At 40.1% G+C, this 17,880-nt stretch overlaps 1 protein-coding gene across 1 annotated transcript in view; it reads right to left on the reverse strand.

Moving 5' to 3' along the window:
- The window catches only part of LOC150059829 (uncharacterized), a 156,383-nt gene that overhangs the window by 26,371 nt on the left and 112,132 nt on the right, over nt 1–17,880 (reverse strand). Inside the window, exon 37 of the mRNA XM_090338323.1 lies at nt 2,115–2,224. Within this exon, the coding sequence (XP_090194449.1) occupies nt 2,115–2,224 (110 nt within the window). The remainder of the gene's footprint in view (nt 1–2,114; nt 2,225–17,880) is intronic.

A 17,880-nucleotide genomic window follows, 5' to 3' on the forward strand; every position in this document is an offset into this window, starting at 1 on the left:
CACAAATAGGTTATTTATAGTTTATTTGCAATAGATGGTACAATCTGAGAGAGATATTTGAAAAGCTGATGTTCTAGAAATTAGAGAAGCAAAAATCATTAGATCCTAGAATGGGTTCCAGAAAAGTAGATGAGATTAACTTTGCGTCCCCAGGGAATTGAGCAGATATAGTACCTCTGTTTTTCAGCATGACATGGTGAAGGAAAGCCAGGAGGGCCGAGGCTGAGCACAGGACCATGTCCATGTGAAAGTAAACACATATGTGTAAGTCGTTGCCAAACCTGGGACTTCTTTATCTTATCATTAAAGAATTGATGTATTGATTATGAAACAGTGAAGAACATTTTCCAAAACATAAGAATAAAATAAATTTGAGACAGCAATATTTAAAAAAAAATTGAGCAGATTTTGCCAAGGCAGGTTTTTGTTTTGTGATTGGTATTATTTGAGAAAGAGTCTCACTATGTAACCTACGCTGGCTTCAAACCCAATCCTCCTGCCTTCCTATTCTGAGGGTTGAGGTTATAAGCATGCAGTGGCATACTGGGCAAGACAGATTTTTCTTTTTCTTCTTTCTTTCTTTCTTTCTTTCTTTCTTTCTTTTTTTTAGTGGGTCATGGGGCTTCAACTTGACCTGGGTGCTGTCCCTGAGCTCTTCAGCTCAAGGCTACCACCCTACCCTGGAGCCAAGCCCAACTTTTGTTTTCTAGAGGTTAATTGGAGACAAGAGCCTCGGGTCCTTTTGTGCCCGGGCTGGCTTTGTACCTTGATCTTCAGATCTCAGCCTCCTGAGTAGCTAGGATTACAGGCATGAGCCACCATGCCCAGCTAGATTTTTCTTTTTAATAGTCAAGTTTTGAACATTCAAACTTGCTGAAAGTACTTACTGGTAATCATAAAATTGTTATGTCCACACATCTATGCTTACCCTTCTATCCTGCCTTTTCAGTGGGTTCTTTCGATTTGGCAAACACTTCTAGCCTACATAATCATGCTTCCCAACTCCAAGGACTGTGTATATGTAGGTGTGTAAACATTGTTATGGAGTCAACTACATTTCTGGAAGTCTTCACACACAAAAAGTTATCAATGTAGTTTCCTTAGTAGAGGGATCTGGAGGTACTAAAGAGAGGGAAAGATGAAATGTTACCCTTCTGTGCTATTGGCTTCTTAAATCTGGCACACTGAAAAATGTTTTCTAATTATAAGTAGTATAGGCTGTTTTGATTTTCCTCTTTTAAATGTCTGTCCTAGCAAGTCAGAGACAGAAAATGATGCTAAAACCAAATTTTCAGCTAGGTGTGGTAGCACAGACCTATAATTTGGGAAATTTTGAAATTAGCCCACATGTATTTTCTAACACATATTTATAGGCACTACTATTATATATAACAAATGACTGGACTACCATTGAAATTCAGCCTCACTTTTCATATCATTATTTTTAAAGAGGAAGGGAAGCAGCAGGAGATGTATAAAAAAGAAGAGGAAGAAGAAACTGAGCACTGTTGCACAGGCCTATAATCCTAGCTACTCAGGAGGGTGAGATCTGAGAATCATAGTTTAAAGCCAATCCAGTCAGGAAAGCCTTTGAGACTTTTATCTCTAGTTAACTACTAAAAAAGCTGAAAGTACAGCTGGTAGAGTGTTAGCTTTGAACACAAAAGCTCAGGAATGTTACCCAGGCCCTGAGTTCAAGCCCCAGGATCAACACAAAAAGCAAAAGCAGCAGTAGCAACAGCCAAGAGCTAGTAGTTCATACTTCATCTGAGCTACTTGGAAGGCTAGAACAGGAGGATGAGGATGGTGGTTCAAGGCTATCTCAGGCAAAAATGTCTGCAACTCTCATCTTAACAGAGCAGAAGCAGTGAGACATGATGTGGCCTGTCTGTCATCTTAGCTATGGCAGGAAATCTATGATAGGTAGATTGTGGTCTAGGCATATGCCTAGACAGAAAAGACCCTATCTCAAAAATAATCAGCAGCAAAAGCATTAGAAGCAATGGTGGAGTACCTGCCTAACAAGCCCAAGGTCCTGATTTCAAACCCTAGTGTCATCGAAACAAAACAAAACAAAGACCCACATGACATCATTATTCGTTTGCAATACATACCTCTTGTCCACTGTCCTGGTGATTCTCCATTAATCGCTGTATAAATTTTTCAACTATTTGTGGTCTTACAACTGAAAAGTTTTCTTTCATGACTTGACCTTTCCAAAGATCTAGGAAAAACATTTCAAATATCACAAAACACATATAAAGTAGAAGATGGGCAAATAATTTTTTATTAGGCAAGTTATCACAGAGTAGAAAGCAGTAGGGAGAAAAATTGAGAAAAATGAACACCAAGAGCTTGGAGTATAAAAGTAGAGACAGGCTAGGAGCTGCTTTCACAAGGTCAATTTGTTCTGGGTAAGGTAGTATAGGGAGATTTGCTTGAAGCTATAAGCAAATCTTTTTGTTTCAGCTGTTGCAATGTTTTGATCTTATCACCCAAGCATGGAGACATTAGGTCTGAGGTAATTTCAAAACTTATAGTCTTGTGACATGGGAGTCTGTTTCTTGTACCAGAAGAATTGCTATACTTCTATGCATGTTACTTATCTAGGACAAGTTCAGAGAAATTGTAGAGCAATTGGGCCTTTCATTGTAAATTGTAACGAATGCAGGATGTGCTCTTTCAGAATATCTAATATGATGTTTAAGTCTCAATCCTTGCAAATCATTTCATAATCCTAGCTCTTGATCTTGGTTTGCTCCCATTCTTGTGTCACTTGTCACTCTACTAACCTGTGTTAAAATGATAATCTCATATTGTTACTGTGTCTGACTTTGTTACCTGGTATATTGTATATGTGTTTATTTGTTTAGTTGAAATAAGGAAGGGAAGGCAGAAAAAAAGATGATTTGAGAGAGGATGTGGGAGGGAAAGGAGAACAAAAACATGAGAAGGGGATCAAAGTTCGAGAAGTAATATACCCATTACCTGACGAATGTAACTGTAACCCCTCAATATATTATCCAGACAGTAAAAGAAAGAAAAACTCAGTCACCATGGATTGCTAAGTGAAAAGGGCAAGGTTAGGACAGTGGGTATAAAATGACATCTTTTATGTGATAGGTATGCACGTTAGAGCGGGAGGATATCCTCTCAAGTCTACCCAGTTCCATCTCCCTGGAAGTCTCCTGTCCTCTTCTTTCTGGCCCATTCACAGTATGTCATTATTTTTCTCATTTTGTAATTATTTTCTTCTTCACTCTACTTCCCCAGCCAGTTTTCATCTCTTCCTTGCACTCTTTTGTAACAAAATTCACAGAAAGAGATGGCTGCTGGCAAACAGTTTAGCTTCTCTCAGATTCCTTTTCAAACCCCTCACAGGGTTCTCACTTCCTCTAGGCTGCTGAAACTGTTTGGCCACACACTGATGATTTCTTCACAACTAAAGCCACTAAAGCCGGTGATCTACCAGTAGCTTTCCACCTCATTGGTTACTTCCTCCTTTTTGAGAACCTTCCTTTGGTAGGCCCTGGGATACCACTCACTGATTTTCTCCTCCTTCACTCTTTTATTAACACCCTTAGCTATCTCATTTCATCTTACAGCTGAAAACCATCCAGACACAGCCCACAAAGTTAGATCCAACTCCTATGTGGGATTTAAAAATCATTTAAACTTGATTTATGCACAAATTCATCATTTTCTCTAGTTTGCTTTATAACTTTCCCTCATTTCAGATGATAGAATTTATATTTTTCTAATTGCTTAGGTCAAAAGCCTTGGAGTCATGATCAAGTGGCTCTTCTCTTTCTCCAGCCCCAATACTATTCCATTCATTCTTTCCACATCCAACATAACCAGCATTGGACCATTTCCTATGTACTTTGCTCTCAACTTTGAGCCATCTTCTCTTACATAGACTGCTTCCAAACCAATCTCTTTATTCACTCCTTTTCCCCTCTCACTTTTTTCAATATAATAACAGAAGAGAGCTACTAAGATATAAATCAGATGATGTCACTCAAAATTAGGACCAACCCCTACCCATTATATTCAGACTAAACACTTAAAACCTCTTAGGGTTATACATGACTTTCTTATTTACCCTTCTCTTACACTCTGCATGCCAGCCTCTTTTGGGTGCAACTGTTCTTTAAGTATGATAGGCTCAGAGTCTGAGTACCTGTTACTTTCTTTGCTTGGAATGGTCTCCCCCAGAAACCCTCATTATTCCTTTCTCTTGTCTCCTTTCCTTGCCTTCTTCAAATATGCATACAAAAGGTCCCTAATGTAGTGAGCTCTACTCTGATGGCCCTATTTTAAATTGTATTGTGTGGCATTTCAACTTGGACAACATCCTTTTTTATTTTTTTATTTTGGGTACTGTCTTTGGGCTTTCTCAAGGATTGAGCCACTTTTGGCTTTTTTTGTATATGTGGTACTGAGGAATCAAACCCAGGGCTTCATGCATGCAATGCAAACATCCTACCACTAGGCCATTCTCCTGGCCCCAACAACATCCTTCATAAATGGCTCTTTCCTTATTTTGTTTATTGCTTCTGGTCCACCACCTTCTAGATTATCAACTCTAGAGGAATAGGAGTTTTGCTAATGAAAGTAAAGATATATCTCTATAATAGTAGTGCCTAAAATATAGTACACTAGAACACAGAGGTACTTAATAAATAGTCTTTAAATGAAAGAATGAATTCATCTCTGCATAGAGGCACTGGATTTATTTTTAATAATGAATGAAAATTACATATAGATGGCAGAATAATGTGGTAATGAGGCTTCTAAGTGCATATTTTTATGTCATTTTGAGTTTTAAATAACTTGAGAATATTACCTGTAAAAATAACACTATATTGCTAAAACAATTATAATCATTCTACTTGAATGCTCAGTATTTGGACAAGAGATTCAGTGCACAAAAGAACAAACAACCGAGTAGTGTCTGCTGAGAAATGTGGCCAAGACAGAGCTGTAGCCTATGCTATTTTCATGTAGAATGCTATTTATTAAAGAGTCTTGTATTGGACAATGGAATTCCACATTTCTTCTACAATTGGCTACTTTCCAAAATAAGTATACAAGTATAGTCTTGAATTTATTTTCCATAATGAAGGTGAACAGGCATGTCGCCACTGTCCTAACATAGTTAAAATGGAATATCCAAAGGTTCAGATGTCCAGTGGAAATTCACGCTTCGTACAGTGGTCAAGACTATAGAAGTCTAAACTGAGACAAGATAGGTCGGGTCTATTTCAGAAGGAAGTTCAGACAAGAACTTGGATACCCTTTCCAGGGTGTGAGTGTATCAGATCCCTGCCACAAGCTAGTGTGCGGATCATCACTTGACAGTGTGGAGTTTCTCTCCGGGCTTGGCTGGAGGGGAAGCATTTTTTCAGATACTTCCCAGAATTCAGAGTTGCCAGCATTCTCCTCGCCCGTTAAGTTCAAGTTCAGACAGGCAGCTGCAGCTGCAAACTTAGAGTGAAGAGGCAGGGAGAATGGAATTCATCCAAGGAAAGTAATTCCTGGCAAAGAGGAGCTAGCTGTCTCCAAATCTGTTTTACACTCTGTGTGTGTAGGGGGAGGGCGGGGGGTGTCATAGCTTTGTTAAAAGGAGGCAGCAGTTTTGACAGAATTTTGGAAGTGAAAAGGACACGGCACCCTTCAAATTAGGATTTTACATTGTTTTCAAGATCCTTAGACTAAAGAAAACTTGGATTTCTTGTTGGTCAAATCATTTCCCTTCCCCCTGTCTCTGAACAGCACCCTGGCCCTGAAGGAAGGACAGTGTGGCTCTAACATTTCAACCCAACTGCTTGTCCTCTGGGCCTGTTGTGGTCCCTGGTTCCTAACCCAAGGCAGAATGGTACCTGAAGGGCACAACTGCTACTCATGACTGTTCTCGGGACCAGCCAGGCCCTCTGTTAAGTAGATAGGTTGAAAAGCATGTGTATAATTAACTTGTGCTTCTGTGATTTTCAAACTATTCTCAGGACATTGATTCTTTAACAGTTCATGGTCCCAAGGAGAATAACAGTTTTTCACAAATACATTTTAGGGAAGTGTTATACCCCCGAGCCACATCCCCAGCTCCTGATCACTGTATTTTCAATTTCTTTCCTGAACACAAGACGGTAGTGTACAGTAGGATACTAAAGGCTCCAAGGATTAAAGTAGAGGAACCTTTTTAACATGATTGACTCTGAGCTTTCTGAACCTATGTTGACATAGAACAAACAAACAGATCCTTTCTCCTGAAAAAATACAGAAGAAATCCTACTATCTAATGCAGTTGGGCAGTTAGTCAAAAGAAGTCAGTTAAAGCAGAGTATGCTTTACAAATGACATACACTATATTGCATTTAACTTAAAAACATGCAAGTTTAAGCAAGATACTAATGGCAGTGCTTGTAATCCTAGGTCCTGAGGAGGCTGAGGGGAGAACTGAGATTTGAAGCTAGCCCAGAAGGAAAGTCTGCAAGACTCCATCTCCCAAATAACCAGCAAAGAACAGAGCTGATAGTATGGCTTACATGGCAAAGTATCAGCCAACCAAGCCAAGTGAGCTTGAGGACTTGAATTTAAACCCTAATATCTCAATAACAAAAAAAGAAAACAAAAGAAATAGTCCATAATTTCACAATTATCCATCAATCATCTAGATATTTTCTTTGTACATTCCTATTGATTGTTATTTTATACCATCTTTTATCTATAAACCATAAGTTATAGTATATAGCCAGCAATTTCTAATTTTATTTGCTGTTGAAGAGAGAGAGCTTCACCAGTATTTAAAATCCAAATGCATTATTTTTGTACATTTTCAAAATTTCACCCAATCTTTTCATATTTCCCTTATCTAATTTGATTCTTTCTTTCTTCCTTTCTCTCTTTCTTTCCTTCCTTCTTTCTTTCTTTCTTCCTCTCTCTCTCTCTCTCTCTCTCTCTCTCTCTCTCTCTCTCTCTCTTTCTTTCTTTCCAGCCCTGGGCTTGAGCTCAGGTCCTGAGTTCTGTCCTTGGGATTTCTCAAGGCTAGCACTTTACCACTTGAGCCACAGCACTACTTCTGGCTTTTTTTCTATGTATGTAGTATCAAGGAATTGAACCAGGGTTGGGGGGTGGTGAGCAAGAGTTTGGCTAGTGGTAGAGTGCTTGCCTAGCATGCTCGAAGACCCGGGTTCAATTCCTTGGTACCACATACATAGAAAAAAAGCCAGGAGGGGTGCTGATGAGGCTCAAGTGGTAGAGCTCTAACCTTGAGAAAGTTCAAGGACAGTGCTCAGGCCCCATCTCAAGTGCAGGACTGGCAAAACAAAACAAAACCTGGGTTTTCATGGATGCCAGACAAGTACTCTCTCACTAGGCCAGATTCCCTGCCCTGATATTCTTTTTTTCTGACAGCTATCCTTTCCTTGAGTTTCTTAGCAAAACAGAGGGAAAAATACAAAGTTTCTCTAGACCTCTTATTTTTTCATAGACTCAGCCTCTACTCCTCAGCACTTTTGCTGAGAAATGGTGACCAGTATTTGGGCACACAGTTTAACTAAGAGCAGGATCAAAGCTAAGCCATGCTGTGTGCTGGTGGCTCATGCTGTGATCCTAGCTATTCAGGAAGCTGAGATCCTGAGGAACACGATTCAAAGCCAGCCAGGCCATGAAAGTCTTTATCTCCAGTCACCCTCAGAAATGGTGCTGTAGCTCAAAGTGGTAGAGTGTTAGCCTTGAGCTGATGAGCTCAGGGACCGCACACAGATGGACAGATAAACAAACAAACAAAACCTAAGGCACTCGGCCCCCCACCATCCTTTGATCTGAGCATCCCCTTCTGCAGTCACTTTGCAGTTGCCTTGGGTTCTAGGGAATACAGAATTTATCAATAAGCATCTTGTGGCAAGAGGCAAAACAGCCCCAAAGAAAGAGAACACCCAAAGTCTAGAACAGACAACTCACCAGGCACAAGTGACCAAACTGCAGTGACTCACTGATGACAATTAACAATGTCTAAGGAAGACTGAGAACATGGTCAACCAGTCCCTACTTTGCCCAAGACTATTTTAATTATGCAGTTTTTCCCTTTATAAAACCAAAAACTCGCTGGGTACCTGTGGCTCATACCTGTTATACTAGCTGCTTAAGAGGTTGAGATCTGAGGATTATAGTTTGAAACCAGTCCTGGGGCAGAAAAGTTCTTGAGACTGTTATCTCCAATTAAGCAACAAAAAAGCCAGAAGTGGAGTTTGGCTGAAGTGGTAGAACACTAGCTTTGAGTAAAAAAGGTTAGAGACAGGGCCCAGGCTCTGAATTCAAGCCCTAGGATGCTAACCCCTCCCCCCCATACAAACGAAGAAACAAACAAGAAACCCAAAGCTCATTTTGTACCCTTGAAGTTGGCTGAAGACAAATTACAATGCTACTTTCCCTTGGCATGCACGTGACATGTAATACTTCTCCTTTGTCTCTGCTTTTACTGTGTCTCTTTATTAGACATATAGGAAGACAAGCTAACATGTGCAACTCCTGGAGTTTGAGCCTGGAGTCTGAAAGCTCCAATTTCACACTGACACATCATTAGCACTCAGAGTCCCTAGTTTTTCACTGGGATTCATTAGTGTTGAATGCTCTGTGACTTTGACAAATGAGTGATGACATGTATTCACCATTGTGGTATCATAGAGAGAAGTTTTACGACCCTAAAAATCCTGTGTGCTCTGCCTATTTATCCCTCCTACCCTAACTCCTAATCATTGATCCTTTTATTTTCTCCATAGTTTTGTCTTTTCCAGAATGTCATAGGAGGAATCAAACAATGTTTTCTTTTCAAACTATTTTTTTTCACAAGGAATATATATCAAGACTTTCTTCACATTCCTTCATGAGTTGATAGCTCATTTCTTTTTCTTCTTCCTCCTCCTTCTCCTCCTTCTCCTTCTCCTTCTCCTTCTCCTTCTCCTTCTCCTTCTCCTTCTCCTTCTCCTTCTCCTTCTCCTTCTCCTTCTCCTTCTCCTTCTTCTTCTTCTTCTTCTTCTTCTTCTTCTTCTTCTTCTTCTTCTTCTTCTTCTTCTTCTTCTTCTTCTTCTTCTTGCCAGTCCTGGGGCTTGAATTCAGGGCCTGAGCACTGTCCTTGGACTTTCTCAAGACTAGAGCTCTACCACTTGAGCCACAGCATCACTTCTGGCTTTTTTCTATGTGGTACCAAGGACTCGATTCCCTGGTCTTCTTGCATGCTAGGCAAGAACTCTAGCACTAGGTCAAACTTCTGGCTTGCCTAAGTGGATTTAATCTTGCTCCATCCTAGCACTGTACCCCTTGAGCCATGTCTTAAGTTCCCAAATGGTCTTCATGTTTTGAATTTTCTTCTCACATTCCTGGGATAGATGTATTCCACTTTGGACACTATTTGCCTTACAACCCCTCAAGGAAAATTAGGACATTTCAATATCTACATGTCAAAGACGGAGGATGGCAGGGCCTTTCTGGTACTATTCTCTCTGTCACAGGCAGTTCAAACTCAAGCAAATTTGTGAAGAGCCCTGTGGACACCTCCCAGGGCTGGGATGGCAGGGTGTATGTGGAAACCTCTAGAATTCAGCTAGCAAGAAGCAGCACCAGGTCCAGTTATGCATGGCACATCTTCCTCGCTGGACACTCATGGATGCTACACCAAAAGATTAAGCTTCATGATGCAGCGGAGAGAGGAGAGGAATAGTCTAAGCTGTACTTTCTAAAGGTTGTAAAGTCCTAGGCAGCCTATAAGGAACACAAAGGCCTAGTGTTATAAGCGGGTAGACAGCAAGGTTTTAATGGCCCTTTCACTAGCACTCAGCCCATTTAGGTCTACTAACCTGGAGAAATGTACATAAAGCTTCTGTGGCACCCAGCGTGCACTCAGTTGCTTGCATTAGGGACTCAGCAGCAAAGGAAACTGAAGGCCTCCCACCAAGGCAGGCTCAACAGATCCACAGACAAAGCCAAAAGAAAACCAGTCAACAGCACTGACAGAAGCTCCTTACCTTAGAAATATTTTCTCTCTCTATTGCTATGCTAGGGATCAAAACCAGGGTCTAGGCCTGCTAGGCAATCACTCTCCTACTGAGCTACCTGCCCAGCAGTAAGCAGTCAAGGTCTTATGACTACAAAATGCAAACAAGGGGTTAGAACTGGTCAGCTTTCTCTAGGGGCGGTAAGGTTTAATAATGTCAATCAAAACACCTCTATGCCTTTGCTACGGTGGCCCTTTCCAAGCACAGCTGACGAGCACCATTCCATGCACAAGACAGCCCAGCTGTTAAACACGTGAGCTCTCCCCTTCCCCCACAGCATGAGAATGAAATAGAACAAATGCAAGCACTACAGCTGGTTGCACCTGTCACATGCGTCTGGATTTTCTCCACAGGACTCAGAGGGAACTGCCTGGATACCAGGCACACAGGACAAACAATAAGAGTTTTGTCTTGTCAAGTATTCTGTAACTGGAGCTCAATGGCACTAAACTCTCTAGTGACATTTAGAGTTGCCAGCAGGGGCCTGCTTAGCTCTCTCATTGAACAGGTTTTTTTTCTCTCCCAAAGTCCTGTTTATGAAACTCGGCTACATGAAGCACTGATAAAATGACCGTGTCTTTATACAGGCAGGAAAACAATATCTTAGGTGAGGACTAAGGGTATAATTAACATTCCAGTGTCTGTGGAATTTGTTTCAAAGGATATCTGAATTGGTTTTGCTAATAGGCAGTTTTTCTCTAGTGCAGAGATTATGAGTTTTCTTGTAGAATTACTAAGAGTTGGGAGTAGATATTTGTAGTTCAGACAGAACCAGCTACAAATCTGCACAGGGCAATATAATATAAAATTAGAGCCTCTTATTTAAACAAATAGGAAAAGAAGTACTTTGGGAAATGTTGTTATTATAAAGCTTTTTCTTTCTAATGCAGTCTCTTGATCTGTTGTGTATGGTGTGTGTGTGTGTGTGTATGTGTGTGTGTGTGTTAATCTTACACTCTCTTGGATGTGGTAACACTTGTGCACGAGGGAGACTCTCATCAGCACTTGAAGCACAAGTGCCTATGGCCCAGCAGCTGCCAGACCCAGACACAGTGTGCCTAAAATTCACATGGAAACATAGTCCACCCTGAAGAGCCAAAGCCATCCTGAGCAAAAGAGTATTGGTGGAAGCATCACAAAACTAGATTTCAAATTATACAACAGAGCCATACTAACAAAGAGCATGGCACTAGCACAAAACTAGACACATAGTCCCAGAGGATAGAAAACTTAGAAATAGAGCTACAGTTGGACCTAGTGGCAGAGTACTTGCTAAGCATGCATGAAGACCCGGGTTCCATTCTTCATTACCACACGCATAGAAAGAAAAACAGAAGTGGTAGGCTGGGAGTTTGGCCTAGTGGTACAGTGCCTGCCTAGCATGCATGAAGACCTGGGTTTGATTCCTTGGTAACACATACATAGAAAAAAGCCAGAAGTCATGCTGAGGCCCAAGTGGTAGAGCTCTGTCCTTCAGAAAGTCCAAGGACAGTGCTCAGGCCCTAAGTTCAAGCCCCAGGACTGAAAAATTAAAAAAAAAACAAAACAGCTCAGAAATAAACTTACACAGACAGCATCATCTAATTATTGACAAAGGCACACCACCACAAATTGGACAAAACTCAGTCTCCAAGTTTCTCGGTCTGCTGGGAAAACTGGATATCTAATATAGAAGATTGAAACTGGATCCTTATCTCTCATCCTGTACAAAAAATTATTCATTCAAAATAGATCAAAGACTTAAATGTAAAGCCTATAAATTTGAGATGGATACAGGAAAACATAGGAATTCTTGCTATCTACATGAAAGCACAGAAAAGGACTCTAATAGCTCAGAAAATAAGAGGAAGAATTTACCAATAGAATTATATCCAATTAAAAAGCTTCAATAAAGCCAGACTCGGTGGCTCATGCCTGTAATCCTAGCTACTCAAGAGGCTGAGATCTGAAGATCAAGGTTCAAAGCTAGCCCAAGCATTACAGACCCTGAAACTGTCATCTCCAATTAAACATTAGAAGAGTGGAATTGGAGCTATGGCTCAAGTGGTAGGGCGGTAGCCTTGATCTGAAGAGCTCAAGGACAGTGTCCAGGCCCAGAGTTCAAGCCCCATGACCACTCCTCCCACACACACAAAAACCCTTCAGTAGCAAAGGAAACAATTACCAGAGGGGAAGAGACACTCTATAGAATGGAAGGAAACAATTGTTAGTTATTCTTCTGACAGGGGATTTATATCCAGAATAAATAAGGGACTCAAAAAATAAGATAGCAAAAGAACAATAAATAATAACCCAGTTAATAAATAGGGAAATAAATTGACTAGAGAGTTCTCAAAATAATTATAAATGGCCAGTAATACTTTAAAAATATTCAGCATCTTTTTTTCTCTTCCATTTATTTTTTATTGTAATTAATAGAAGGGTTACATTATATTCACCAGATAGAGGGTGCATTACTTCACATACATTGATACCCTTTCTCAGGTCTTGGTCCCCATTTCCCTCCCCCCCACCCCCACTCCTCATTTTGTTTTCCCCACTTCCCTATCCAATTTCTAATAACCGAATATGCATATATCCAATATATCAGATAACAAGGTGAAATACTGTAACAATATGAGATAACCAAGGGACAGCAAAAGAAATGAGAGATAACATAGTACATTAAGGACAACAAGCACTCATTATATGGCTTTTGTTTCTATATCATGGAGGTCCTTTCATTTAGCATCATACTATATGGCCTTATGTACCTAGGTTTTGTTCTGTTGTAAATCTCTGCTAGGAGAGCCCAAGGTTTCTACTGATTATGATAAATGAAGGAAACCATTGAGCTTATGTTCCTTTGAGTCTGGCTTACTTCACTTAATATGGTTTTTTCTGTCTTTCCATTTCCTTACAAATGAGGCAATGTCTTTCTTTCCGACAGCAGCATAGAATTCCATTGTGTATAAATACCACAACTTGTTGATCCACTCATCAACTGAGGGGCATCTGGGTTGGTTCCATATCTTTGCTATGGTAAATAGTGCTGCAATGAACATCGTTGTGCTAGTGGATTTAGTATGTCCTTGTTTCTGGACAATTGGGAAAATGCCAAGTAGTGGAATTGCTGGGTCATAGGGGAGCTCTATGTTTAGTCTTTTGAGGAACTGCCATACTGCTTTCCATAGTGGTTGAATGAGTTTGCACTCCCACCAACAGTATAGTAGTGATCCCTTCTGGCCACATCCCCTCCAGCATCTGTTGTTATTAGATTTCTTGATCATGGCCATTCTAACTGAATGATTTTCATTTCTTTTATGGCCAGAGATGTAGAGCATTTCTTCGTGTGTCTTTAGGCCATTCTTATTTCTTCTTCACAGAAGACTCTCTTTAAGTCTTTGGCTCATCTTTTAATGGAATGGTTGTTTCTTTGGAGATTAGTTTTGGAGTGATTCAATTTTTTGAGCTGTTGGTATATTTCAGATATGAGGCCTTTGTCCATTGTATGGTTAGTGAAGATCTTCTCCCACTTGGCAGACTTTCTAGTTAATTTGCTAGCTATGTCCTTTGCATACAGAAGCTCTGCAGTTTAATGCAGTCCCACTTATCCAGACTTTCTCTGATTTGTTGTGTTTCTTGGTCCTTATTAAGAAACTTTCAACCTGTGCCAAAGAGACCTAGTGTATCTCCTACTCTTTCTTGTAAAGTTTTCAGTGTATTTGCTTTTACCTCGAGGTCTTTGATCCATTTGGAGTTTATCCTGGTGCAGGGTGACAAAGAAGGATCCAACTTTAGTTTTCTGGAGGTGCTTAATCAGTTCTGCCAGCAGCACTGGTTGAAGAGGCTTTCTTCCTTTCATTCTGTTTTTTTCTTTTTTTGGGCTCCCTTATCAAAGATTAGGTGGCCATAGGTCTGTGGGTTAATATCTGGGTCCTCAGTTCTATTCTATTAGTCTTCAGGCCTGTTCTTGTGCCAGTACCAATCTGTTTTGGTCACTGTAGCTCTGTAATAGAGTCTAAAATTACTATTGAAATTCCTCCTGCGCTGTTCTGTCTGCTAAGAATTGTTTTTGCTGTACGGGGTCTTTTATTATTGCATATGAAATTTTGGATTGCCTCTTCTATTTCTTTAAAGAATGACATTGGGTTATTGATGGGTATTGCATTGAACTTGTAGATAGCCCTTGGCAAGATTGCCATTTTCACGATGTTAATTCTTCCAATCCAGGATCACGGGAGGTTTTTCCATTTCCTCAGTTCTGCTTTAATTTCCTTTTTCAGGGTTTTAAAGTTTTCATCAAAAAGGTCCTTTACTTAGTTAATTCCTAAGTACTTTATTTTCTTTGAGGCTATTGCAAAAGGAGTTGCTTTCCTGATTGTTGCCTCGTTCCTCGCATTGTTGGCATATAGGAAGGCAGTTGATTTTTGAGGGTTAATTTTATACCCTGCTGCCTTGCCCAAGTTTTGAATCTGCTCAAGCAGCTTGGGAGTGGAGTCTATAGGGTTTTTTAAAATACAGAATCATGTCATCTGCAAAGAGGGAAAGTTTCACTCCTCTTTCCCTATTTGGATCCCCTTTATGCTTGCTTCTTGCCTTTTTGCTCTGGCTAGGAATTCTAATACTATGTTAAAGAGGAGTGGAGAGAGTGGGCATCCTTGTGTTGTTCCTGATCTTAGAGGAAATGGCTTTAGCTTTTCGCCATTAAGTATAATGCTAGCAGTGGGTTTGTCATACACAGCCTTTATTACTTTGAGGAATGTTCTGTGGATCCCTAGTTTCTCCAGAGCTTTTAGCATAAAGGGGTGTTGGATCTTGTCAAATGCCTTTTCTGCATCTATTGAGACAATCATGTGATTCTTGTCCTTGCTCCTGTTGATGTGTTGAATTATATTAATTGATTTGCATATGTTGAACCAGCTTTGCATCCCTGTGATGAATCCTGTTTGATCATAGTGTATAATTTTTTTGATAAGTTGTTGTAGACCAGTATTTTGTTGAGAAGTTTTGCATCAATATTCATCAAAAAAATGGGTCTATAGCTCTCTTTCTTTGATGAATCTCTGTCTGGTTTTGGGATGAAGATTATAGTAGCTTCCTAGAATGAGTTTGGCAAAGAGCCTTCGTTTTCAATTTCGTTGAAGAGCTTGAGAAGTATTGGTGTGAGCTCTGCTTTGAAGACCTTATAGAATTCAGCTGTGAAGCCATCTGGCCCTGGGCTTTTCTTGGATGTAACTCATGGAGACTGAACAACACATTGTTGAATCACTAATGGGTCATGGAGGAGATCAGAACAGAAATCCAACAGTTTATGAAATTTAACAGTAAGGAGCACACAAAATACCAACTCCTTTGGGACACGGCAAAGACAGTACTCAGAGGAAAATTTATGTCTCTGAGTGCTTACATTAACAAATTGGAAAAATCGCAAGCCAACAATTTAATGTCACACTTTAAGGTCTTGGAAAAAGAGCAACAAACAACCCTAATCCCAGTAGAAGGAAGCAAATTATTAAAATCAAAGCAGAACTAAATGAATTAGAGTAAAAAAGAACTACAGAAAGAATCAACAAAACAAGGGGTTGGTTCTATGAAAAAATTAACAAAATTGACAGACCCTTAGCAAACCTTACCAAAAAAAGGAGGGAACACACCTAAATAAACAAAATCACAGATGAGAATGGTAATATCATGACAGAAATGACCAAGATCCAGAGCATCATGAGGGGATACTTTTCAAACCTTTATGCCAACGAATTTGAGAATCTAGAAGAAATGGATGAATTTCTAGCCAATATTAACATACCCACACTGAACCAAGAAGACCTAATCCAACCAAACAGACCTATTTCAAGAACTTAAATAGAAATGGCAATAAGAGACCTCCCATCCAAGAAAAGCCCAGGGCCAGATGGATTCTCAGGATCTTAAAAAAAATATTTATTTAGGGGCCGGGAGTTTGGCTTAGTGGTAGAGTACTTGCCTAGCATGCTCGAAGATCCGGATTCCTCAGTACCACATACATAGCAAAAAGCCAGAAGTGGTGCTGTGGCTCAAGTGGTAGAACCCTAGCATTGAGAAAATCCAGGGACAGTGCTCAGGCCCTGAGCCCAAGCCCAGGACTGGCAAAAAAAAAATACATATATATATATATATATTATTTATTTATTTATTTTGGGGTCATGGGGCTTGAACTCTGGGCCTGGGCACTGTCCTTGAACTCTTCATCACCTCAAGCCTACCACCCTATCCCTTAAGGCATAGCCTCACTTTTCTATGATTAAAGGATTAAAGGTGTGAGCCACCAACTGGCTTATATTCAGCATCTTTAGCCATCAGTGAAATGCAAATCTAAATTACACTGAGATTCTATCACTCCAGACTAAATGACTATCATTATGAAAATGAGAACAAACAAATGCAGGGCAGGCTATGTGTTCGCAGGAATGTGAGTAAATGTAACTATTGTAAAAATCAGTACTGTAGTTCCTCCAAAAAAAAAAAAAACAAGAAAAAATAAAAAAACTAAGGCTAGGTAGTGATGCTGTGGTACAAGTGGTAGAGCAATTGCCTTGAACTGAAGAGTCAGGGACAGTGCCCAGGCCCAGAGTTCAAGACCAACAACCAGAAAAATAATAAATAAAAACAACTAAAGGCTATAACTATCATATATTAAAACCTAGATATACACCGGAAGTCAGCATGCAATAGAGATACCTGCACAGCCATGTTTATTGTGGCACAGGTCACAACAGCCACCTCAAACAACCAGCTGTCAGTGGATAAATGGGTTTAAGACACTGTGGAGTGGTAGGCAGGCATAAAGAAGAACAAAATCATGTCATATGAGGAAAATTGACAGAACTGGAGATCATCATAGTAAATTAAATACGCCAGTATCTGAATGACAAACATCCAGCATTTTCTCTCATTTCTGATATCTTGATTAAAAAAAAAAAAAAAAAAGCTGAGTGCTCATGCCTGCTCCAGCTACTCAGAGGGCTGAGGATCACAGTTTGAAGCCAGCCTATTTAAGAAAGTCCATGGGATCGATGCTTATCTCCAATTAACTACCAAAGAAGCTAGAAGTGGAACTATGGTTCAATTGGAAGCACAGTAGCCTTGAACGAAAAGAAGCTCGGGAACAGTGCCCATGCCCTGCATTCAAGCCCCAAGAGTGGCACCAAAAAAAAGACATGAAAACAGAAAAACCTATTATTTGGGAAAAGAAAAGGGACTAGTGAGGGGAGAGGAGAGAAAGAGAAGGTAGTGTGTGAGGGTAAAATGTCATCATAAGCCCAATTATTTTACACAATTAATATACATTCATAAAAACACCACATTCATGCATGCATACACACACACACACACACACACACACACACACACACACACGGCCTTGCTAGTGGAAGAGAATACACTGAAGTGTCAATAGTTGTTCCCTCTAGGTCAAGGTATACAGTAGAACTTTTTTTGGTTGTTGTTGTTGGTTGTGGGGCTTGAACTCAGCTTGACACTGTCCGTGAGTGCTGCAGCTCAGGGCTAGCGCTCTACCACTTGAGCCACAGCACCACTTCCTAAAGTGTAATTTTGGAATATTTTTGTTTTGTTTTGTTGCAACAAATGTGGAAACTTGGATTGCTTTTACAATTACAAATACAACAAATGAACATTATTTTTTTTTCTTTTTTGTCAGTCATGGGGTTTGAACTCAGGGCTTGGACACAATCCCTGAGCTCTTTTGTTCAAGGCTAGTGCTCTACTACTTTGAGCCCCAGTGCCATTTTCTGGTTTTCTAGTTGTTTATTAGAGATAAGAGTCTTTCAGTCTTTCCTGACTGGAC

Source organism: Megascapheus bottae, chromosome 8 (assembly GCF_031878675.1).
Source record: "Megascapheus bottae isolate mThoBot1 chromosome 8, mThoBot2.hap1, whole genome shotgun sequence".
Classification (NCBI taxonomy): domain Eukaryota; kingdom Metazoa; phylum Chordata; class Mammalia; order Rodentia; family Geomyidae; genus Megascapheus; species Megascapheus bottae.